At 37.8% G+C, this 25,816-nt stretch overlaps 1 protein-coding gene and 1 long non-coding RNA gene across 6 annotated transcripts; both read left to right on the top strand.

The window, feature by feature from the left end:
• The first annotated feature begins 694 nt into the window (after positions 1–694).
• LOC140337775 (uncharacterized) lies at positions 695–9,681 on the top strand. Of its 2 annotated transcripts, XR_011922124.1 has the most exons (4): positions 695–6,391; positions 7,204–7,380; positions 8,149–8,193; positions 9,508–9,681. It is a non-coding gene; the product is annotated as an uncharacterized lncRNA (long non-coding RNA). The 2 variants fall into 2 exon arrangements; XR_011922123.1 differs by having other exon boundaries at positions 695–7,380.
• A 1,244-nt stretch (positions 9,682–10,925) lies between these two features.
• CEP85 (centrosomal protein 85) lies at positions 10,926–25,263 on the top strand. Of its 4 annotated transcripts, none has more exons than XM_072421561.1 (14): positions 10,926–10,945; positions 12,836–12,882; positions 12,983–13,120; positions 14,900–15,414; positions 15,486–15,610; positions 16,825–16,942; positions 17,021–17,206; positions 17,833–17,985; positions 19,751–19,905; positions 19,986–20,115; positions 20,189–20,239; positions 20,563–20,670; positions 23,671–23,896; positions 24,799–25,263. In XM_072421561.1, exons 2-14 carry the CDS (start codon positions 12,846–12,848, stop codon positions 24,957–24,959), a joined length of 2,103 nt encoding a protein of 700 aa, XP_072277662.1. In that variant the 5' UTR covers positions 10,926–10,945; positions 12,836–12,845; the 3' UTR covers positions 24,960–25,263. The 4 variants fall into 4 exon arrangements, with proteins under 4 accessions (XP_072277662.1, XP_072277654.1, XP_072277670.1 ...); XM_072421553.1 differs by lacking the exon at positions 10,926–10,945 and adding an exon at positions 11,756–11,834; XM_072421569.1 differs by lacking the exon at positions 10,926–10,945 and adding an exon at positions 11,841–12,093 and having other exon boundaries at positions 24,802–25,263.
• The last annotated feature ends 553 nt before the right edge of the window (positions 25,264–25,816 follow it).

Genomic DNA, 25,816 nt, shown 5'->3' with positions numbered 1-25,816 from the left:
CCAAATCGTGCCCTATTTGACGCAATGTACTGCACCCAGCTGAGCCTCCCCTTGTAAGCCATTAGACTTTCGTCAATGCTGACACCTCTTTCTGGCACATAGGTTTGCTTGAAAATTTGCAGAATCATCTGAGACACTTCCCAAATTTTCTTGAGTTTGGGTGCAGGATGGGTAGTCTCATCAAATTCTTCATTGTTTGCGACGTGCAGGTACTTCATGATGAGGGAAAAGCGGTATTCTGGCATGACTGTGCCAAAAAATGGAGTAGCAATCATTTTGTTCTTGGACCAGTACCACTTCTGCACGGGGTTGCCCACAACTCCCTGCAGGATCACCAAGCCCAAAAACAGCCAAAGGTCACAGGTTTCCACTTTCTGCTTCTTGCAAACCTTAGGTGTGGAGCACCTTGTTGTTGTCCAGCGTACCTGCATAAAAAAAAAAAATTATTATAGGATATGAGGATATGTTCTGTGACGGTTGCAAGTAATATGTTAGCAAACACAGAGCAGCATATATGTTTGCATAAAAAAAAAAAAAAATTTAAAAAGTATGCTGCTCTGTGTTTGCTAACATGTTGGCATAAAAAATTTAAAAAGTTAGCACAGAGCAGCACACATGATGGCATAAAAAAAAATTAGCAAAAAATTTCAAAAAGTTAGCAAACACAGAGCAGCATACATGTTGGCAAAAAACATTAGCAAAAAATTTCAAAAAGTTAGCAAACACAGAGCAGCATACATTTGCATAAAAAAATTTTGCAAAAAACGTTAAAAAGTTAGAAAACACAAGAGCCGCTCACCTATTTGTCTCCTCAACAATTTTTTAGATAACTCATCGTTTTTTTTAGATAATTCATCGGTCAAAAACAACTTCAGGTATGCCAGGGGGTTGTCGCATTCAGCCTCAATTTTCATCCCAGGTGCGCCGGTAAATGGAAATCTTGGCGGTGCTGTCTGGTCCGCATCAAGGTCAATAGGACATCATGTGTGCACAGCACTGACCCCAGGTCCAGAATCGTCACTCAGTTCACTTTTGCCGTCTGGGTGAATCACTATTGCTTGATTCCACAAGGGACTCCAAATCACTATCGCTGCGTTCATATTCCTCCAAAACAACACTTGCACCCACGAGATGCCGTTTGGATGCCATGTGGTCTCCAGCAATCAGTCACGAACAATCAAGGTCAAAGACAAAGTGAGGAAATGATACATTCAGGAAGTGATCTATATGTCATCAAAAGGTCAGATCAAGGTCAGGGCTAATAGTGGGCAAAATGTAAATCAGGGCACTGGGCAATGATGCTTGGTGCACTAAAATGTGTATTTGTACTTTTATTTTGTGTTTTTTGGTGTATTTTACTGTTACAAAAAATTTAAAAGCAGATTACATAGTAATTACCCGCCCCCACAATCCATCGCATCACCTGGTGATGCGAGCAGCTGCAGTAGATCCCGCGGGTGATGCCAGCGGGAAATGGCCGCTGGCATCACCCCTGGAATTTACTATTGGTGATCACATCTGCAGTTAGATGAGATGCACCATGCAGAAATCCTGTATGGTGCATCACATCTAACTGCAGATGCGAGCAGCGGGGTGGCGGGGACCCGGGCGGTGTTTAAAAGCAGATTACTCTGTAATCTGCTTTTAAATTTCCCGGCCACGCCCCTTGATGGAGAAGCGCCCCAGCATCACAGCGGGATCGTCCGATCGCCACTGGAGTTAGGGGCTAAGGTAAGGGGGACCCCCAAAGTTACCCCAAGTCACACTCGGGATTACCGCTGGGGGGGGGGTTAATAATCTTTAAACATGTTATTTCAATCAAGTGGCCGATAAGTGTATAATGAAGGTTGAATCTCCCATTTTAGACATCCTTTAAATGTATTAAGTTCATCTTAAGATAGTCTTTTTATTCTGAATTTAAGGCAAATTATTATTATTATTATTATTATTATTAATAATAACTCAAGGCAAATCACTTAATACATACAAATAATAACTCCTTATAAAAGCTCCGTTATACCTGCTAAGGAGTTGCAATACTGCCAACCCAGTTTGGCATTGGATAATAATTAGATCATGTCCCTTACTTAGCCTGAGACTACAGTGTAAACCGCGAAGCAGCACCCCATGCAGATCTTTTTGCTAATCCATGCTACCAACAACTGGCTTGTTAACTGAAATGACTATTGTACAAGAGACTGGTATTTGTACTGCTTCTCCCACTTCCAATCTGGATCCTGTTGCATATAGGGTATTGGGTAATTAGCCTATCTTAGACCTCTTTATTTCTAATGTTATCACTTTTCTGGGCCTTACAAAAACCTGAATTTTATCCCTCCTGATTTTCGCCTGATGCAGTGTCACATGGAGCTTCATCTCTGAACACTCTGACCACTGCTCATACAGCTTTTTTTTCCTATATCCACCTTTTATTTTCTGACATCCACGCAATTCCTGTCTAATTTCTAATTTTAGATTTTCAAACTGCTGTAATCCACTATTCTGGTTGTTGCTTTTTCTGTCCATCGACCTGTTATCATTGGTGATTTAACATTCTAATTGATACCATCAACTCTGTCAATAAATTTCAGATTTAAAAAACTTCTTTATCTTACTCTGACCACAACCTTCAAAAGTTCATTCTCTATTCATCTTATCCTACCTACATTCCACGTTATGCTGCATACACATGTTCAATAATTGTTGTTGGGAAGGATCTTTCACAATCCTTTCCAACGACAAAAGACTGAATGAGCGCTGTATGTGCAGCGCCATTCTACTCTATGGAGAAAAACAGAGTCGCACCCTGCTACGATCTTTCCCATTCACTTGCATTCTGATGCAGCCAGAATCCATGAATGATGTCGGATGAGCGCTGCACACATGCCAGGTTCTGGCCCGATACTAGCCCTGTGGCGATTGTCGGACTAGAATCATCTGACGCATGCATGTTGCCTTGGACTCGCACATATGTAGATACTTTTACAATCTTTATCTCCAGTATCCAATATCCTAAATGTGATTTAAATGTAAGCCAATGATACAGTTAGGAAATGATAGTTCTGGGGGATTTCTGTACATATACAAATACAGTGTACAGGATATTTTCATACAATCCGGTATAGTCTCAAGATATAAAAAAGAGAAAAGTAATTTGTCACAAAATACTTTTTCAAGAAGTTATTTTTAATTTATGCTTGTGAAATAGACTGTTCTTTTAAAAAGTGAAAGCTTTTTAATTAAAAAGGGTAACAAACAAAATTACCAGGCATTACTGCTCCCAAGATGTTACAACACATGCCTTCTACAGATATTATAAACTGTTGTGTTATCTCTGTTTGTAGGACAGATTATCCATATGAGTCTTTCTCCTATAAATACACAGATTAATGTCAAACAACCCCACCTACCATTCACTTTTACCTATATAAGAGGTATATGGACCACACATAACATTATGCACTGACGTCCACTGAGCACCATGAAGATGCTTGCTGTTTTGCTAATTATTTGCTACTGCCTTCACACAGGTATGTAACCACAGAGAAAGCTCTAAGGTGCGAAGCTGCACAAGCAGGTTTGAAAAATTCCAACGCGACAAGAATTGTAGTGATTAGAACTATCGCATTTCTTTTCTTCCGCTGTTACAGCTAATTGATATTTCTACTTCTGTGAGTTATTGTGTATAATGCATGTAAGTAATAAAATCTTAACATGTAATGATTCCTTTTTTTCTAAGAAATGTATCTGCAATTCACAAGTGTATGTTTTTTTTATTCATCGCTGTAAAGCCTTATATATGTTTATAGCAAGAAAAACTTTGATAGTCTTTTCTTCAATATTCTGTTCAAGAGCCACTTGGCTATTGTGTGCAAGTAGTAAAATATTCCTACGGAGTTCATACTTTAGCTGTGGTTGATTTTGGTTGACTGGTTTCTCCATTGACTCCTTAATAGTGTACACTGGGTGTAGAAAAGTGAATTTTCAAAATATTCACATTCTGTTGCTGTGCAGACTTAAATGAGGACACACTAAACAACAGCTGTAATATGTTTTATACATTATGAAAATATGAAAAATATAATGACAAAAAAAAAATTAAAATTAACTGAGGTGGATAAAAATTACTCCCCTCCTAAAACTAAAGTCAGGAAGGTATAACCAATCACTTCCCTCCATTGCACATCAAGCTATGTCATTTGCTTCTACTTGCTATCAAATCTCAAAGGATTTACCAGGCCTTAATAGCACAGTCAATTTTACAATTAAGAACTGGAAAGTGTTTGGTACTAAAAGGACTATCCATAGATCAGGCTGTCCCTCCAAATCAGAGGATATGGACAACTATGTCCACAGTAAAGCAACGAGTTGGTAACATCTTGTTTTTGGGGTTGTTTTTTTGCATTAAGGACTAGGGAACTTGTCAAGACAGAAGCAAATAGATGGCGCAAAATACTGGAATTTTTAAGGAAAACGTGCTGCCCTTTGCCAGATAGTTGTGGAACTATCAATGATGATGTGAACACACTGAAACAAACCACATAGTGGCTAAAGCTGAAAAAAGTGAATGTCCTTCTGTGTGGCCTAGTCAGAGCCCAGCTGTACAAACTATTGAAAATCTGTGGAATGATATGAAGATTGCAGTCCATCGACAATTTTATGTCAATTTGACTGAGCCTAAACAATTCTGTCAAAAACAGAAGCCAAATATTGCATTATGCAAATATTGCATTGTCTAGAGTAGTAACCCTAACACACTCAAAGCTGTAAGTAAAATAACAGGTCATTCTGCAAAATACAGGCACGGGTGATCCTTTATCCATCCTTTTCTGTTTTTTTTATTGTTTTTTTTATCAATTCATTATTTTTTTTTTACCGCACTGTTGCAATTATATCTTTCCCTTGGATGTTCTACATTGCATTTTGTTTGTGTATGTCTTTATATCAGGCTGCAAAACAACAAAATGTGAATATTTTAAAGGGGATGATACTTTTCTGTACCCACTATACTTTAGCAAAATTTTCTTACCGGTATGTCTTTCCTTAGTAAATATGGATCAAATGGCCACCTACTGTAAAAATCAGAGAAATGCCTGTTAATACATAAATATATGGGGCCCCCTACATCAACTACCCTCAATGCATCCATTTTTTCAGGCTCTGGAACAGGAAAACATAAGCCTAATAATAATAAAAGTGATAATAAAATTGCTGCCCATAATAAATTTATAATGCCTGGTAGAGCCTGATGGTATTAAATTGTAGAGTATAGTTTATTATGATCTACAATTAGTCCTCTGTACTGTATTTAAAGCATTTATACACAAAGTTTATATACCATCTTAAACCCTTTACAAAAGCATATACAGTAATACTTTACTTGTTTTGTTGCAGGTATTGCTGTTTGTTCAGGTAATGTATATTTATATTATGTATAGATGTTATAAATTCATTTTAGTTTTCTCATAGCAGTGTGTTGCTTTATGGCATCCTGGTGTATGTTGGAGGGAACACAAAAAAGTGAAATCTTTTTTGCAGTAGGTAGCTAAGGCTGCTTCTTCAAAACGTTGCTTTTTCAAATAACTTGGTCTAATTCTCATTTATTGTAATAGTTGCCATTGTGTTGTATCTACAGTATGTTCTTTTATAAAACAGGAACTGTAAAGTAATGGTGAAGAGAGAGGCGAGAGTAACAGTGTTACATAGGTGCTCTCTCAAGAGCAGGTCATTGTCTAAAAAACTTTTGTATAACTTTCAACAAGACTATACTTCATTCAAGTAACACTAACGGATGTCTTCAGCTTTAGTCTCTGTGTACCCTGGAAGCCCCTAAACCCAACATACCCTGAAAGCTGATTTATTTGATCTCAACCACCTTTGACTCTTTATAGGCCTAGTTGCTATGGTGGACATCTACATGAACCAAAAGGAAGGCTTGGAAAGCAGTAGCTGAAGAGGAAGCGTCAACTTTCTAGAAGAATTTAATCTTTCTTTTAAAAGTTTGCTCTAAGTTTAGAGGCTCGCCAATTAGTTCAAAACAAAGTAAAACCAGGTTGCAGATACCTGAAATTGGCCAGTAGTGGATAAAAGTGCCTGGAAATTATGTTAGAGACCAGAACATGTATTTTATATAAACTGCACTTTCATAAAATACAATGACCACTAACCTACTTAATAATATTGTGTTAAACTGTAGTAGTTCACAACTATAATAACATCAATCCAGTGTTACTAATTGTAAGGTAGAATTCAATGTTCTTCATTTGTAAATGGAATGCATTCTGAATTAATCAGATATACAGTATATACTATTCTTTAAAAGTAAAATTTTCATACTCCCCTTAAGAAACCATTAACTTTCTATTTTTTGCTTTCCTTATAGCGCCACAAGGTATGTAATTTTGTTTATTGTTATACTTAAATATGTCTTTCAACAAGGAATTGTATTTGTATTGTATTAAGTACACAAATATATTAATTCTTAATCTCAGGACACATTTTCCAATACTTTTGAAATTTAGATAAATAGTATCTGAGTGGTGTCATATTCTGAACTGCACAATTCATTCCACAGAGTTGCAGTCTGTTCCATCAGCCTAGTGAGATGGGCTAACAAAAAGAGAGAAGGGTGTGACAGGGTTACTGTGGGGTGCCCTACTGGCTGAGGAGGGTCTGGGGCCCTGGTGCAACAGCACACTTTGCACCTCCCTAATTTTGCCCCTGCCATTTCCTGAAAGAAAGACTTGTAGACATTGATTCTGTGGGTTTGGATAATGAAATGCTCCAGTCACAGTGCTTTTTAGAATACGTTTTATAGCTTATTTACTGAGTGTTAAAAATATGTAAATACTTGAATGTCTATAGCCTGGTCTCATATTCACTATACAGCTGCTGAACCAGTTTGATTAAGTTCACAAGATATGCATGTCTTTTAATCTCATTAAACTAATAAAAGCATAATCACAATGTGTTTATGATCTAGCAGGCATTTACTAGCTCATGCTTATATTCTGTAAGGTATTTCAAAGTTAAAGTTAATGACTATATTAAAAATTCTCTGTGTGTGGTTTCATGGTACTGATAGCTAATATGGTATTTCAGCTCATATCTAACTGCAGTGGTGAACTAAATATTAGGTGGATGTGGATTTTAGTCTTTACTGCATGTAAAGTCTCTTTTTTTCTCTTTTTTTTATTTTTGTAGATGTTCTGTGCTCCAGTTGCTCAAACAAACAATGCAGTGGAGACAGCTGTACCTGTACCTTAGATGACAATGGCAGTGGATCAGAACCTTGTGTGAATGATGATTCTTGTCTTCTTCCTGGATCCCGCTGTTGTCATTCTGATCTCAAGTTTAACAATGTGACCAAATGTTGTGATGGTGAGACCTAAGTATCTGGTATTCTATTCAAATGCTATGAAAAAACAGACAGATTTATTAATACCTAAGATTCCCATCACAAAACTCATATTCACACGCATTCTTCTGTTCTGTGATTAAAGTGTAATTTTTGTCAGCACATTAAAAAGCCGCTAAAACCTCTTTCCACTCCCCCTGTAAAGTATCCTGTCGTACTTCAATCAGTATGACCCTCTCAGCTATTTTAATTTTAAACTCCAGGAAAATCTAAAAGTTGTTCCATATCTCCCTCCTTCTATGTTACACTAGTCTTGAAAAATAAACTTCACCAACCTTTGTTATCAGTTCTTCTCACTGCTGACAGCACAATAAATCACAAACCCCAGCTTCCTTGTACTGTGTCAGTGCACCATTAGACACTATCAACATAGACACTGTAAACCTGATTTATTAAAGCTCTCCAAACCTTGAATGGATGTGGTCCAGGATTTAAAACATTTCCTAGCAAATAGCAAATGACTTTGATTTTATCCGGTCTAGGATTGCTGGATCACCCAGGTGTATCCTTTCCAACCTTGCAGAGCTTTAATAAATCAGGCCCAGTATCTCAAACCAAAACATCCTCAATAAAAATATCTCTAACTGTCAGTGTCTATCTCTTATTAAAATGGTACATATAAAAATAACAATAAACTGACATTAAAAAATGAAGCCATACAGAAAAGAGGATACTAGTGGGAGAGTGTATCTAAATATATTAAAATGTAATTAAATCTCATTTGTTTCCAGCTCCTGAGATCAGGAACATTGCTACCATTTGCCTGGCAAGTAAAGGTAAGTAGTAACATTAAATACTGTATTGTTTTTTATTACTGAAATAAGAAAGTTTGGAGCTTAAGTGACACCGCCACCAGATAACATTTCTCATGCAGTTCACAAACATGAAACGTTTGTAATTAGCACTTACTGAAGCATCCTACTATAGCAATTCAATATACCCTTCATAAATAATAGCCCTTTTATTTTCTTTACTCTCCAACACTGTTAGTATAGTATCCATATTTTTTAGTACTAGGCCCTGTTCAGGTCTTAGTGTCACCAAGGTGTGAGAATGTAATGTTCTGCCATGTTACAGTGTTTGGGTCTAGAAGGCAATCTTTATGCCTGAGCAACATCACATGACCAACGGAGTGAAATCACTGCTCCCCTGGGTCACCAATATCAATCAGCTGTTGCGGATGATGAAGTGGCAGGGTTCCATGACCCCCCAGTAATATTCTGAGGTACCCCCCTGAGTATTTTACCCTGAGCCTTTTTATGACTTTCAGTTACAATCTTAGTTTCTACAAGCTCTGCATTATTTGTGAGGACTTCATGTTTTTTGTTTAGATTGTTTCCTTGTTTTCCTTGAAAAAATAAAGAAAAAAATAATAGTTTGGTATGCAAGGCCTCTCTGCTGAACTGGTTCCATCAGTCACCACTTGGGCCTTTATGAAGCTTGTTTAGCCTAGGCACGCTGATCTGTTCAGACAGAAACTACCTTTTCCCCTTTTCAATGTTTCACTGAGATGTTGGCCAGACCTTGTGACCTGTTTGTCCTGGACATGTTTACTGCTATCACAGCACCTAGAAGCATTTGTGAACAAGACTGCTTCCAATTATTCCCCTCCATTGTTGCCTGTTCTGAAGTTTCAGAGAGCTTCACTGCTCAAATAGGCTCTCAACCTGTCACCTACTGCATTGCTACATTGACAGATAATACTTCTGTCACACAAACTGTAGCCTACAAATAAGTTTGACTATCAAAAAGCTCATTTAACAAATATGTTTCATTCATGGCTGTCAATAGACCAAAAAATGGCAAAAAAACACAAGTTCCAATGTCAAATCATCTAGTGGTATTTGGGTTGCCCTCCCTACTCATGGCTATGAGTAGGTAGGATATTGTGTTCCACCTGCAAGATCAGTGTATGTACTCTTATTCCATTAATTCCAATAGAAGAAACAATGACACTGAAACATTGACACTAATCCTAATATAGGTCTGGTTTATCTAACACAGTAAAATTGTCACACTATTCCTGCTTTCTGATTTATTATTAGATAATATATATATAATAATTATATATATTCTTTTTTTTTGTCCAGGGCTGTTCATCTTCTTCCTTATATTACTCATATTGTGACCTATATCCAGAGAAAGAAAAACAGACAATGTTGCCATCATTCGCAACTATCTAATATGGAGCTATAATTTTTTTTTTCATTTACATAATTGTATTTGTGTAAACGTATTCAGTAAATATACTATTATTTAATGTATTTCCTTGGTGTCATGTTTTTTTTAGAACTGTACCCAATACAGAATCTAAAGGTATATTTATGTCAGCACAATCAAAATCAGAAATGATCAAACTCATTTCAAACTCCTCAAACACAGTAAGACCTAACAAACAAAAATCCTGCACATCACTACTTGTATTTGCTTATCTAACTATCAGGGTTATTGAAATCTTACATCCATCAAAGAAAATCCATCTAAGAGCATGTTCCTTTTTAGTAGGAAGAACATGCAGCACAAATGATAGGTTCAGCTTTCTGTTACACTTTATTTCCTTGTTTGGTCCGTTATAATTCACAACTATTTTATAGGAGATTTTTACTTAGAACGCTGATCTTAGATCATGAAATAAACAATTTGGACTTTTATAAGGGCTACATTGTCTGTATTATAACCACAGGCATTTATTTTTCTTAAGGCTGAATAACTATAGTACCTGTAAAATGTATGAATTGGCTGGAGCAAGCTATGCTCCATTTCTCCTGCTGCTAAAGAATCAGCATCTGCTGCAATTTTGAGAGCTGGCGGCAGTGAGCAGTACTGGTACCACTCACTGCCACTACCATTCATTTTCCATAGGGAGGCCACTAGGAGAAGCTATTTGTAACGTCTCCCCCTAGGCAGAGGTTCACTTGCATGAGGAAGAAGTAACTGTACCACAACCTAATGGCCAGTCTAAATGTAATATCAGCAAAAAATTAGGAATTTTGGGCAGGAGCAACAGTAGTAGATATTAAAGCAAAGAAAGATGAAATATAAATAGATAGTAGAAATTAAAGTAAAAGGAGAATTAATATAAATAAATAGTAAATATTAAAGTAAAGGGACATGAAATATAATTTAAAGAAATCATCAAGAACCCCTCACTGGTTCCTGTGCCACCAGTTAGGGGTTTGTCTTTAGACTGGGCAGACACTATTTTCTGACAGCATAATTTAGGACAACCATACTAAAACATTTAGAAATTTAATTTTAATTTGTCCAATTACTTTTAAACCCCTGAAATGAAGTGATTGTGTTACAAAAGGCTTTAGTTCCTCACATTTTTATGCAATCTTTTTGTTCAGCCCACTGAATTAAAGCTGAACGTCTGCAACTTCACCTTCTCCTTTCTGGAGGCTCTGACAAGCAAAGCTCTGCCTCTACAAAGATGGCAGCCTCCACACAGAGACACCATACAGAACAGGGCATGGAAGGTCAGTGAAAAAGAAAACATCAGCTACAAGCAGATCACAGACAATGCTGGTGACTAGTTACTGTCTACTTTTTTTGGGTGCAGTTTCCATAGTTAATTTCCTCTTTTAGCAGAGATTATTCTGCAGGATATGGCAGTGGCCCTTCTATTGATAAAATACGAGCCATAATGAGAATCTATGGTAGACTGCCAGATATAGATGAAGGTAGAATGGGGCCCTAAGGTAGGTTAGCAGTTCACTACTTTAACTAATATTGATAATTATTGTAATAAGCACAGAAAATGGCTTCTTACGTGCATTTCCTGGGGCAGACAGAGGAAGGTGCAAAGTGTGCCACTGCACAAGGGCCCTGGACCATCCTTAGCTGACGGGGGCCCACGTCAGAGCAGCACAGGGGCGCACTACTGGCTACATCCGCCACTGTGCATTTTATCAACTGGTATGGTTCCATAAGATGCTGACTCCTTACAAATGCATCCTTTCTGAAGTAAGAGGAAAAGTCCATATACTATTTGATTTACTTTAGGACCATAAAAGCTGTGGGTGAGATTTCTGCACCCCAGGTTCCTGCCTATATTGCCCATGGTAATGGTCCAGCACTACCTTGTTTTCTGTAATAAATTCACTTTACCAAACAAGACTATTAGAGATATGAAATGCAATATTCCACAGCAAGCGTTGTCAGAAGTATAATAAAACAGTAGCAACAAAACAATGACTGACACAATACATCCAAACTTTTCACCTATCACACACGCTTATAGCACTTCCGCCCACTCTGACCGCGCTCTGCGATTGGCTGGATCCCGCACACGGCCATTGGCGGAGAGAGAACATGGGTTCGGCTAGGTGTGGCGGGGAGACGGTTTGAAGGTGACTCCGCCCATCTTCCGGGTCTCTGCTTCTCATCCGTTGCTGTGCTGGGCTTCTGTTACCAGGTAATCCATCCCGTGTTCCGGCGATCTCTTGTGTGTGCCTCGCAGAACCCGGCTACGTCTAGCCCTCGTCGGTCCATGTTCATACAGCGTGTATACGACTTTTATATTGCTTGACTGGGATCCGTTTTATCATCTCACAATGTATTATCAGGGAGGCTCCGTCAGTAAAAAGGATTAATTATACAGATGACAACGAATTGTTGTTTTGTACTCATTTTATAATCAAGTTTGGACATTTCAGAGCTCCTGGTGAAGGAAGGTGAGCTTTCTGTACATAGGAAACTATTGTGTTACCCCATGTGTATTAACTGCAAAGCACTCACCCCATTCCCTTATAACACCGCCCTATCACCTCTGCATCTATTAATGTGCCCCTTCCAGATAAAGCCGTGCAGCCAACGTGGTGGTCATAGGGTTACAGCAGTGTGCTGGGAATGGGGCTTGCACCAGTGTGCTGGGAATGGGGCTTGCACCAGTGTGCTGGGAATGGGGCTTGCACCAGTCAGTGTGCTGGGAATGGGGCTTGCACCAGTGTGCTGGGAATGGGGCTTGCACCAGTGTGCTGGGAATGGGGCTTGCACCAGTCCCAGCTCACAACTGACATTTACTCCAATGGCTTAAACATTTAAATAAAAACTGTCACTGTACCTTCCTAAGAACTATCACATGAAACGTTACCACGTGCATAGGAACCTGCTGACCACCAACTGCCATCATTATGCTGGATCACACCAATGGCAGCGCTCAGACCGTGTACGATGGCGGTTAGGATTATCCTGACTTTTATGACATTGCTTGATGAATCGGTTTATTAGGTCTCTTAGGTATTGATTTGTCTGTTATTAAAATGTGTACATTAGGCAAAAATAGATTTGCAGAATATACTGCATTGTCACCCTGTGATAGTGTAAAATGTTTGGTTAGATTTAAAGGGGCTTTTAATAGGTATCTAATAATGTGAGAGACTAATGTGATTTTCCTTTTTTGTTTTAATATTCCAGTTGTAACACCATGGAAACTGTGGGATTTCAGCAGCAAAGCAGGATGGGTAAGCAGGCTTTGTTGTCTATCTATAGATATCTCTGATATCTATCTACTATTTGTATCTCTGATTTTCTGGGTTGTTTACTGGGTGTCATCTGTTACAGGGACAGCATTGCATCCAACCGGCAGTTCTTACACAGACTGGCAGACTCCTCAGATATCGGGGAAATCTCTTAGTCGAATGCCTTTTCCACATGGGCCCAGAAAAGTGGGAGATGTTGCAAAAGATGAGAACGTAGAAGGTGAGTTGACTGACAATGCAATATTTAGGTACTCAGGCATATGCCTTACTTGTGTCAGATCTATGTGACCTTTGTGCTGGGGTATTATGGAGTCAGAGGTCACCTGAAGTCTCCCACTTGCCTGCCCCAACAGTGGTGTATGAGGTGTAAAGCTCAGTAATAAAAAAAAACAAAAAAAAAACCTTTATTTGTGGGCTGTCAGGTTCTCTGTAAATAATTGGTGGTCAGTTTAGTGGGATCCACAGACCAATGAATGTGGACCCTGAAAGGGACACAAAATAGCATCCTTATATTGCACACTATTTTGTTGTGGTAACCCATGTTACATATGTTAATATGTTCATTTTAATTCGCAACCCGACACACCTTATCGAAGGTGACATTTTTCGCCATGTTCCAAATAATAGTTCTACCTTAATGCTACCTGTACACTACAATGGTGTGCAGGGCCCCCTAAAAATGTCATTAAAAATAATTAAGTTTAAAATTATACCAAACGAAGGTCCTTTTACACAAATGTGTTATTGTAATACATATAAAAATACATCCCTTACCGAACACAATATATGTATCATAACGCATTGCATATACATTGCAGAGCCCTTCATTTTAATGCTTCTAAACAACACTCCCTGTGCTGCACTGCTTTAATAAGGAACAGCAGGAACACACTAATAATCCTGCAATAGTCTGTATCATTTCCACTCATGCAGAATGAAACTGATTGCCTTATGTAAGCAGTCGTTGCATCTGATTTGTGACTAGTGTCTTAAGTGCGTACACACTTCCAATTTATGTCGTTGGAAAGGATCTTTCACGATCCTTTCCAACGACAAGGGAGTGCACGATGCATGAACGGTGCTGTACATACAGCACCGTTCATGCTCTATGGAGAGGGGAGGGGGAGAGCGACGGAGCGGCACCCTGCTGCGCGCTCTCCCCTTCCCTTTCATTAGGATCGGCTGTCGTCCATCGTCCGTGGATCCGGCAGGTCGGTCGTCCGGACGATGGACGACACCGACTGTACACACGGAAGATTTTCGCCCGATAATTGGCCGATGCCGATTATCGGGCGATAAAAATCTGACGTGTGTACGTAGCTTAACACTTAACCTGTTATCACTCCAGTGATAGCAAGCCCATCCCCAATGAATATAATGTGATAACTGAGGTGTGCACTTTCTTGCAGTTATGAGGGTAAGGTGGGGTAAATCATTGTTATCCTAAGATTAGTTTGTGCCTTTAGTACTGCAACTATTCTTTGCAGCATTAAGGAAGTTTATTACAACTTTAGCTCTCCTGCATATTGGCAGATGCAGGGGTAAAGGTTTTGTAAACAACGCAGTAAGATTTGCAATTGAATCACTCGATTGAGTCTCTATTCCCTCCACTGGAAAATGAAGTGCAGAGCAATGGAATTAATTTGCGTAACTGTGGTCAGAAAGAGCTCAAAATTGTAAATTTGTACACTTTTATACAGTGATTCATGCAACATTAGTTTTGTATTAATGGGTTTATCATGGCAAGTTTAAATTGATAGGTTTTCTTAGACTTTAGGCACAAAATAATGCCAAATTATTTACCTGCTAAGCAGTTAAAACTATTCACCCGGGCTTTCAGTTTCAGTACAAAATGTTGATCTAAATTAATGGTGTTTATGTGCAGAATGTTGAGATCAGTAGACATGCAAAAATGTGCACAACATTCTGTGACATACTGTATATGAAAGTATAATCTGTTTGACTAAAATGCATCAACTGAGTTCCTTAATTTCTTTAGATTTCTGCAATGCAAGTGGCAGTACCACCTTCCAACCAATTAAAAGCCAGGTTACCATCCCCACAGCTCATGTTGTGCCATGTGCTACAGTGGCAGCATCCAGTAATACACATGTACAGGGCAGAACCCAGCTTCCTACTGAAACTGCTTTACCAGTGTACCCGAATCTACCCATGTTGGACCCTTCCACAGCAGATGACACTAGAAAGTTTGAAATGCCCAACATTGAACCTACCTTGAATCAGTCAGAATTGTTGAATACTTTCTGCAGTGACATGAAACATGAAATCTCCACAGCAGCTGCTAGCACAATGGCAACCCATTATAAAGCTTTACCTGAAAGCAAAGAAACTGGCGGAATTGAATGCACCAGCAGAACTGGGTTCTCAGGGGTCACACATCAAGGATGGGGGTCGGATTCCTTTAAACAGCATCCTGCAGGTGAATACGGTGCTTGGAGACAGCAACAAAGCCAATATGTTGATAACCTGCGACTGAAAATGGAAAAACTACAGGTAACTAGACTAGATTTAACTTCTGTTTATAAAAAAAATGCATACTGTAACATGCACATGTTAAATTTCAGCTAATGAAAGACTACTCTACAATGCTAATACATCCAGCAGCACTACACCAGAATTCCAGTGATTGGGACAGAGTTCTGAAGGCCAGTGATAGTAATCTGCTGGAAAAACAGATGATGTTGGAAAGGTAGGAAACTATGTTTCTAAGGGTGCATTTCTGAAAAAAAAAAAAAAAATTGGTTTTGTGTTCATTAGGTATTGGTTATGTCCAGACAGAATATTTTTAATGCCCAACAATTTCCCTTCTCCTGCTGCTTTGTTTGCCACTAGTAGAGAAGGAATATACCCAGTACTTCAGATAACGGGGCATTATGTGAGTGTTTTTCTTCCACCACCAATGTTGCTATCACTTGGGAGTGAGGAGAGATTCCTTAGTCCTGTGTGATGTTTAGTTGGATTTGAATTGGCCCTTGCACAGTGGGGTAGTGAGGAAAGGGTAGCTATAAAATAGTGCAGGGGAGGGGCAATACATAATTCCCTTGTGCTATCTCTGCCACTGCCTGTTTTTTGCTAATCCTTATGTGCTGACGGAGGGGAATTGACTTAGTTTATTCATCTCGGGTTAAAAGAAAAAAAAAAAAACAATTTTCCATGATACATTGATGACAGGAGAACCCTGTTTATTAATTAGTTTTTTCACAATTTAGTATATACTCCAAATGTGGATCTAAGAGAGAAAAAATCTTTTCTCAAACTATTCTTTAAGCTATTTCAAATGCCAATTAAACACGCTTAATGCACTTTTGGTGATATGCCAGCACTGATTGGATAAGCTCATTTTCTTGCACGCACTGTACATCCAGTTCTCCCAACATGTTAGTCCAAAGTGGAAGTAATGTTGCTATCTGCACCCAACAGTCAAGGTGAAGTCTGGTGATTAAACATGTTAGGCTGGAATAACAACATCAAAAGTGCTAAGAACAGTAAATAAGTTTAAACTAAATTATGGTAAACATAACTGGATGCATTTTGGATAAGAAAGCACAGGCATTTGTGCTGTGCTCTAATCCCACCAGCATTTTCTTTGCTTTAGCAAGACTCCACCAGGGCTGTGCTTACTTGTTGGTGCAGACCAAATTTAGGAATTTGGTAATGTGTGACAGTGTAGTTATACATACATTATTTTGTACCTACCATCCCTACTAGCAGTCCAGCTCCACTTGGTGCATTTTGATTAAGGGGAATCCTGTTGAGCCTAGGCATATTTGCCGGTATATTTTTGAGTTTTGTTAGTTTAGTCATCCTCTGATATTCTTACTCTAACAGATTTTTTTGACTTGTTGTATACATCAGTTAAATGGGACCACCCGTGAAGAGTCTTTTCTTCCTTTCTGATTACAGACAGAGGCAACATATCTCTCAGCTTGAACAGAGACTAAGGGAAAGTGAGATGAAAGCACACAGCACTATTTTAAGTCAAACCAGTCCCTACAATGATATGTGCATGATCAGGATGCAAGTAAGTACCATCAGACCGGAAAATCACCCGTTTATCCTTATATGAGACCATAGACTCAAGTGTCCTGTTGGGTTTTAGGACCTTCAGCGAGAAGTTACCTTTCTGAGAGCCCAGTTTGCAGAGAAAACGGAGTCTTCTGGCCGTGAAAAGGCAGAGTTGGAGAAGAGATTGTGTGCCGTAGAGGCAGAGAATAGAGGCCTGAGAGAGTCTATAAAAGAGGCAGCCCTAAAGCACTCTGAGGAATTGAAAAAGCAAGAGGAGCGTGTAAGTATTAGTGTGTATGTAATATACAGTTAGGTCCATAAATATTTGGACAACTTTTTTCTAATTTTGGTTCTGTACATTACCACAATTTTAAATAAAAATCAGAAGCAGTCGACCAAAAAAGATTGCATAAAAATGTGAGAAACCAAGGCCTTTTTTTTTAAGGCTTTATTTCCTCACATTTTTGTGCAATCTTTTTGTTCAACCCACTGAAATAAAGCTGAAAGTCTGCAGTTCAACTGCATGTGAGTTGTTTCATTTAAAATTAATTCTGGTAATGTACAGAACCAAAATAAGAAAAACAAAGTTGTTTCCGTCCAAATATTTATGCACCTAACTGTATATTGTGTGTTTATTTTTTTATAAATAATTTATTAAAATTATTACAAAATGCTGTCAGATTTAAATTTTATATTTGTCACCAGAAAGGAGATCCTGTTTAAAAGACTTGTTTTCTAAAACAGGTTCCACCAGGGACTTTAATTTAACAAAACTTTAATTTATTAACAGATATTCTAACACTTGCACATTCTATTCAAACCTTGTAACTAAAAAATTACATATGACAAAATTAAAAGTGATCTTAAGCTATAGGAGTTCTCATATTTCTTTTTTTTTCCATTTAGGTAAAAGGAAGAGAAAGGCACATTAATTCTCTGAAAAAGAAGTGTCAAAAAGAGGCAGAGCAAAACAAGGAAAAGCAACAGAAGATTGAGTCATTGGAGAGATACATGGCTGACCTCCCCACTGCGCAGGACCACCAGAAACATCTACACCAGGTAGAGTAGCACACAATGTAGGCACCAACTGGCCGCATCTATGTCAGCATTGGTGTGAAGAAATAAAAATCTAAAGTAGTAGAGCTACCCATATATATATATATTCCGTTATATTATGATTTCAGATTATATTATTTGGTTATATATAGTGTGATTAAATATGAACATATGTATGTGAAATATTTTATAGGCTTTGAAAAATCCATATAACTATCCCTTTTATGAAGCAATTAATCATATACATACCTATATAAATTGCCTGTGCACATGCATTCATTTTTTATAGTTTAATAAACTATAATCTGTGACAAAAAATATAGATTGCAGTGTCATCTAAAAATTAAAACCCTACTCATGCTTTTGTTTTTTGATAATAGACAAAATAAGCTATGATCGTTCTCCTATTACCTGTTTTATTCTACAGGTTAAGTGTAGCTTTCACTACCTGTGATTACTTACTGCATTTTCAATCAGCAAACGTGCCTTTAGCATGCTGCCATTTTGCATCACTGCTTTAGACAAAAAGATGTCACTAGAATTCCCTATATAATGTACAGTGGTGTGTAATATGTTGGCACTATATAAATCCTTTTTTGTTAATAATAAACAGAACTCATCATCATCCCCCCCTCAAATTCCAAATCCCCCCCGACATATATCTAACTGTTAACAACACTGTTATTCGCCCCTCCCCTCAGGCATATTGTCTTGGTGTCACCTTATTATTATTATTATAATAAAAATGTAGATTGGAATGTTGATCATCCCCACGAGAATTCCTATTTGTCACACTAGGTTTCTTTTGAATAGATGTTTAGTAAAATGTAAAGAAAAGGTTAGTGGGAACAAAACAAGGCAAATGCTTCCTCAGGCTAGTACAGCAGCCATACGGGATAAAAAGAAAGGTACAGTTGGAATAACACCTAAGCCTTTTTTCTGCTTCAAGTAAAACTAGAAAAAATGTAAGATGTTTGTACTATGCTATGGTGACCTCTTCAAGGTATATATACATTTCATAGACCTCTAAAGATTTAAAGTGAAATTGGGTGGAAAAAAAAACATGGCTCTCAAGTTTCGGTTGTCTCTGTCCTTTTCATAGTTTATATTTTCTGTGACTTTTAATCTTATGAAAATTCAGAAAAAAAAGATTTTCATAAGGACCACCAGAAGTCTAGTTATGTGTTTATATACTTTAGACCCTAAGATGTGCTCTCTAGCCGCGCTGCTCGACATGTAGATAGGTTCCCTGCTCTATCCACCCAAATAAGCATGCTGAGGGAGATCCCAGAGAAAACACCTGAGTTCTGGTGGATACCAGGTACTAGCTTGATAAGAGCTTGAAGTTGGTTTCCAGTGCAAACAAACATGAATTAGTGGATTTACCAAAGTTCCTCAGTTCTAAAACACCCAAGTTTTCTCTGAGAGTAATTGATTGCAAATTGCAATGGTAAACTTAAGCCAAAAGTAAATTAAAAAAAAAAAATCTAGACTAGAAGGGAGGCTGGGAGGTTGTCCTTGTATTTTGATCTCAAACTATAAAAATGCTGTAGGATGTTTGAGATCTAGCTATGGTTTAGGATATACTTTTCAATCTAAAAAAACATGAAAGTTAGAAAACATTCACATTTAGTCAACTCTGCAATGTGTTTTTGGTCAGCTTGGACTTAGGGGAATAGAGATTCAACAGTAAATAAAGTTATGTGGGGATTAAAAATAAATGCTGATGTGGTACTGCTACTAATGTGTTTTTTTTTTTTTTTCTCAGCTGAAGGACTTTCAAGAAAAGAACCGCCTTTTGCAGGAACAAGTGAGTGACCTAGAAAGAAAACTGTCAGAATCCAGAGCAACCTGCAGAGAGACTGAAACCAAATTATCAGCTGAAACTTTCAAAGTACACGAGCATTTGAATACTATTGAAAGGTACCCAATGAATAGGATTAAATCTAAATTAGAACTACTATTATGACATCTTTTGACCTTTGGAATGATCTGCTTTTTAGTTTACAAAAGGAACTGAAGAAGCTGGAAACCACAGACTGGAAAGTGGAAGAAAAGAGGTTATTACAGGAAGCAGATGATTTACGAAGAGAAGTGGAATCTCATCAAAAAGAGCAAGAAGGCTTGAGAAAGGTACACACCCCAAAAGACCGAGAGTCTTATCTGATCAGGAACCTAAAAAATACTCACTTTTGTTTATTTTAAGGTAGTGGAAAACCAGAAGAAAAAGATGGAGCAGATGTGTGCTAAGACAAAGGTAATAAACTATTCAGTTATTATTTCCCTTCTGTAAGTGAATGTACTATAATGTAGCTTAAACTCCTTTTTCGATCAAACATTTAGTACAGGAATATGATGACAGAAAATATACAAAAAACAAGTACAGTCTTTAAGCAATATGTAGGCATTACAAGAAACCAAACTGGAAGGGTCCTTTTTTAATCACTTTGACACAAGCCAACAGAAGGTTGGAAACTGCATATCCTGGTTCAGGGAGTTTACTATTGGCAAGCTCCTAATATTAACTTTGACCTTTCTCCAAACACCCCCCCCCCCCCCCCCCTTACCTAAATCTTGCAGGAATTGGAAGATCAGGTGTGTCATGAAGAGGGTATGGGTCAGGCCTTAAGAGAAGAATCTCAACGCAAAGAAGCTGCTCTGCAACAGCTGAAGACTGCAGTAAAAGAGGTAAGCCTGTGTTGTCTCTATGTAACTAGAAAGGTATCTCCGGTAATACACATTTTAATTAGTGGATAATATATGATGGGTTACAGAAAAAAGCAGTTTCAAGATCATACTTTCCAGCAGCACCAAACTTGCAGATACCTTGCACTGCAAACCGCTGAGTTTCCAAAGTCATGATAGTATTTCTACAAAGAGCCCATATTGGGAAAGGTATGCAACACATAGAAGGTTTTTTTTGGCAAGTGATCAAATGTATTCATGATAAAGTCTAATAATACATAAACAATAGTGCTGGTTACAATTACAGATGTCTAGGAAAAGCATGCCCAGAGTCTTATCAAAGAGGCCCAATATGGGCACTAAACAATAAATTTCTATCCGGAATATATTGTAAAGTTTTAGGTTGTGTCGCATACATTTGTCAACACTCGACACGTTTCTTCTTCAGGGGTTTTAGCGAGGTTGGACACACTAATTGGAGGTACAGTGGTACCTTGGTATAAGTCCTTAATCCGTTCCAGATCCTTGGACTTATATGAAACAAATTCCATAAGAAATAAAAGGAAAATGATCCGTTCCCTTGAAAAAAAAAAAAGATCATATTGTTATTGGCATATTATACATTGATGGGGTTGTTTAGAGTAATTTAAACAACGCTTAATACTAAAGTACATAAATACAAAAGCAATTAGATTAAATAAATGAATATTTAACCTCACCTTACCTTGCTAAGAAGAGTCGAATGCCTACTAGGATGGTGCTGAGAAGGGAGGAGATGTTAAGTAATTCACAGAGAGTTATAGTGCGAGTTGTTCACTGAATGGTGGCAACTGACATACTGACGCTCGTGGGCAGTCGTGGCTTTGTCTCGAGAGAGGTAAATAAGGGTAATGCGCGATTTTGTGACTCATTTTGACCTAGAACAAAGGTTGTATACCAAGAAAGATTTTTCGTGTCCAAACAGGACTTATTCCAAAGCGGACTTATACTAGGTACCACTGTATCTAGGTTCACATTAAATATATAATGTCAGTGTGAAAATAATATGAAAAATACTAACAACACATAATATTAAATATCAATAATAGAGGTAATTCATGGTGGTCTTTAAGAACCTTATTGTTGGTACACTGTTTTCTGTCAAAAGACATACTATAGAATTAAACATAAACAAAAAGTGTCTAGTGTCAAGACTGACATATTCCTTGTAGATAGGTCACAGATGTAGTAATGGCCTGTAGGGGGAATACTGTCCCCAACAGGTTTATGATAAGGAAAAGGCCTCCAATAAGGAGGGGGACAGGGTTAAGTTGTAACCACCCAAAGGGAGAACCTATGGTGGGGTAAGTAAAACGAAAATTGCATGCAACACAACCTAAAACTTTACCATATATTCCTGATAGAAATTTATTGTTTAGTGCCCAAATTGGGCCTCTTTGATAAGAATCTGGGCATGCTTTTCCCAGACATCTGTAATTGTAACCAGCACTGTATTATGAGACTGAATCATGAATACATTTTATCACTTGCTAAAAAAAACCTTTGTTGTTTACCAATTTATGTATTCTAAGGGTTGGCAAACCGGCCTGTTAAAAAGGGACCATACTGTATCATATTTAATAACCAAACACACCAAAAAATAGCCTATACATTTATTTATCTATGCAGATAACTGACTCAGCAACTACTTGGTGAGCTGTGATTTCCAGATTTAAGACTCAAGATACAGCCTCACTTCCAATGCTTTATATTACAATGAACAACATATTCATTAAGCTGCTAATTGTTTTCCTCTGTTAATTGGGCTTCTGGCTTTAGTGCAGGTTAGATCAATATGATATGAGTTTAGTATAAAAATGGTTTGAAAAAGCTTTCTGTTTTAAATGGCTTAATACAGGAATGGTCTATCAAATTGAAGCCAAGTGAAATACTTGACAAAGCGCAACAGACCTGCAGCTAAACTATGGAGACCAACTCGGATAGTCCCATACACCACTATTAAATGTAAAAAAAAAAAATCTTTTCTGTGGCCAAATTTTCACCCGTCTTTTTATAGAGGGCTTGGAGACAAGACTTTTCAGCTTGTAAACTGCTTGGACTGCTGATATTGTGGTGGTGTTGTACAAGTTATATTAAACATATTGGCATAACAGTTCACCCGAAGTGTTGTTGCATTATTTGTCCCTTTGGGAATTACTTTCACTTCCTGTACGAATAGGACCATCGCCAAGACATGACGTAGGGGGAGGTCTCCCAAATGTAGTCACAGAAAGCTGTTAAAATCTGGCAGAGGTTGTTGCCTTTGCCCATTACATTAAAAACTTTGGCTGGAAATCTCCATAATGTATGCACATGTAGTGCTTCATGCCTTCAGTTCAGCTGTGAAAAAACAAACTAGGCTATGCTGTAGATAAGAAGGGCCTCACTAATTAATCTCCCATTAAACCTGGAAATGTCAGTTTGCAGAATTTTAGCCATGAAGAAATTCTAGTTGATCCCTGTCCTGTTGTCAGAACTAACATTTCAAACAATGTTATCAGCTTTCCCAGTTTCATTCTGTGAACTACAAGCACCATTCCCTTATATATTGGATAAGAGGAGAGGGTTGTAGTGGAAATCCGGATACAACACTCAATCCAGTGACAATCCAGTGAGTGTGCCTAGGACGTCTTTATAGCCTTAGTTTTTTATTGCTAATTATGCACCCATTAGCAGGTAAAAATAAAGGATATTATGCAATAAAAAGCAAACCTATAGCAATGCAAACATGTAAGAGGTTATCATTGCTTTACCGTAAAGTAATTGAAAATGTATTTACTAAAAAGATACTATCTTACCGAGTCAGCCTGAATGTTTCTGGCTGATTTTGCTAATGCATAGTAACTAACAATTGTTTCCCCGACCTGATGACGGAAATCACCTCCTCTGGTTTACTATGAACACATAACATGTTACAATAGTAGTTTAAAAACTTTTACTTAATAGGATGGATGTTTCTTTTAGTTGGCGATACAAAACCAGGACCTAATGGAGCGCAATGTAACTTTGCAAGAGCAGCTGCGACTGGCTTGTATAAAGGGAAAGCCTACACAGATGGAAGCTACTCAACTTCTCAAGCTTTACAAAGAGATGAACCACTGTCAAAAAGACCTACGTTCTATCTGCACTCTGCTGAGCCAAAGAATACAGGGATCTGACCCTAATCTGTCCATGCTACTAGGAGTACACTGTAAGCTTTCCCACGGGTTTTTTTTTTTTTTAATAACAAATGTGCCTATATATTACACACAGCTGAGCTGTGGCCAAGCAAGTATGTTGCCCTTAAATACATAGGTGTCCGGCTTGCATCGCCTAAATATGTTGTCTGGAAGCTGTGATTCTGCAGGCAATCCTTTTCTGACCATGCCTTGTTCTGCTTCTGTGTGGAAGTGGCCATTTTGAAGTGAAGATTTTGCTTCCTCATATCGAAACCTCCAGCAAGGGGAACTTGAGAGAAGCACGGTAGTGAAATAGATCAAACTTTTTTTTTTTTTTTGAAACTGGTAGCTCTCACACCTTATATGTATTGCCATAAGACTGCAGGTACAGAATGCCTAGGCACCCTCACAAACTAAGAAGTGCATTGCTATTTGTCAAGAGGTAATGCACACAAGGGTAGTACCAAAGCCTTTAGAATTCTGATTAGCCAATGTTATAATTTACAGACCCCTGCAACTTGAACAGCCAGGAATCGATCTACTCCTTTTGGTTCGCTAAGTCACATTTTGGTTCACTGGCCAGACTGATGTTACATTTTTGTGTAATGCTGGCGTCAGGGAGGCCAAACAGAAAGCTGTGCACTTGAACTAGAAAATAAGTGTTTTGCCTACAGGTGTTACCTGCAAGACCAATGGTGTGGAATTTCAAATTTGTTGGCATGTAAAATGATAATCACTTATGTACTTCAGAAAAATAAGTTGTTTGCTTAGAGATCAATTACCAATAGAAATATTAACCTATACTGTAATATTTGTTCAGCTGTCATTCTGTTATTTAAAAAATATATATTTTCATTAGATCTAAATATTTAGATGCCTCTAGGTATTTCTTGATATTTTGGTAACACTAATGTTAAATTTGTCTTTTTAATAGCAGCATCAATTTTAGAAGACCAAGAGGAACCATCAGATTTACTGTCTCTTGAAAGATATCTGAATGGAATAGCCCAGCTTAGGAAGGACATTGAGGATCTACGTACCACCATAAGTGATCGTTATGCCCAGGACATGGGAGATAATTGTATTACACAGTGAATGATACATTTAGAACTGGATCACTCTCTGCTTTAATGCACTAGATCTTTATGCTTTTTCAGGCAAAAAATTAAACCCTATTTTAAGGTCTATAAGGCAGGCAGCTTGAATTTATATTGAACAAATGAAGACGCAAGTGTGAAAGCCATGAACATTTCCAGGTCGAAACCTACATTGCACATTATCCTGAATTTTTTTATGGAAAGAAATATGATCTCACGGTTGGACTTAATCTGTGTCCCTATTTGTAATACTGTTTGTTGTTTAGTTTTACTTTTATTTAATAAACTATTTTGTGCATCTAGTATGTAAAGGTATATGCAGGACCAGCTATTGGTTGTCTATATGTCTGTCTGTTTTTTTTAATGTGGGTAAATATTTGTAAAATATTGTTAAGTCACAAAACTTCAGGCTTTCATAAATGATTGTCACAAAGGGGTTTTGATAGGCTAAGGCTAAAGCTGCGTACACACGGCAAATTTTTCTCGCCCGATAATCGGTATCGGCCAATTATCGGGCGAAAATCTGCATGCATCGTGCAGTCTTTTCTCGTTGGAAAGGATCGTGAAAGATCCTTTCCAACGAGAAAAATTGCAGGTGTGTACGCAGCTTTAGTCTACACGGACTGTTTCCACAGCTTTTAACCTAAGGCTTTTAAAGCCCTTGTTTGAAATCCCTATGTATACAATGGGTAATCTACACCAGGACATTTCCTTGAGGCATGTTTATGACATTTATCTTAAATGTTGCTTGCAATGTTTAAAAAATTAAAAAGCCCAAAAACATGGGTAAACACCCAATGATTTCAATGGAACGTTTTCCTGCGTTTTTAAGCACATAATATGCAAATTAGTTAA

The sequence above is a fragment of the Pyxicephalus adspersus genome, chromosome 1 (genome assembly GCF_032062135.1).
Source record: "Pyxicephalus adspersus chromosome 1, UCB_Pads_2.0, whole genome shotgun sequence".
Taxonomy (NCBI): domain Eukaryota; kingdom Metazoa; phylum Chordata; class Amphibia; order Anura; family Pyxicephalidae; genus Pyxicephalus; species Pyxicephalus adspersus.
This window is presented reverse-complemented; position numbering and strand designations above follow the sequence as displayed.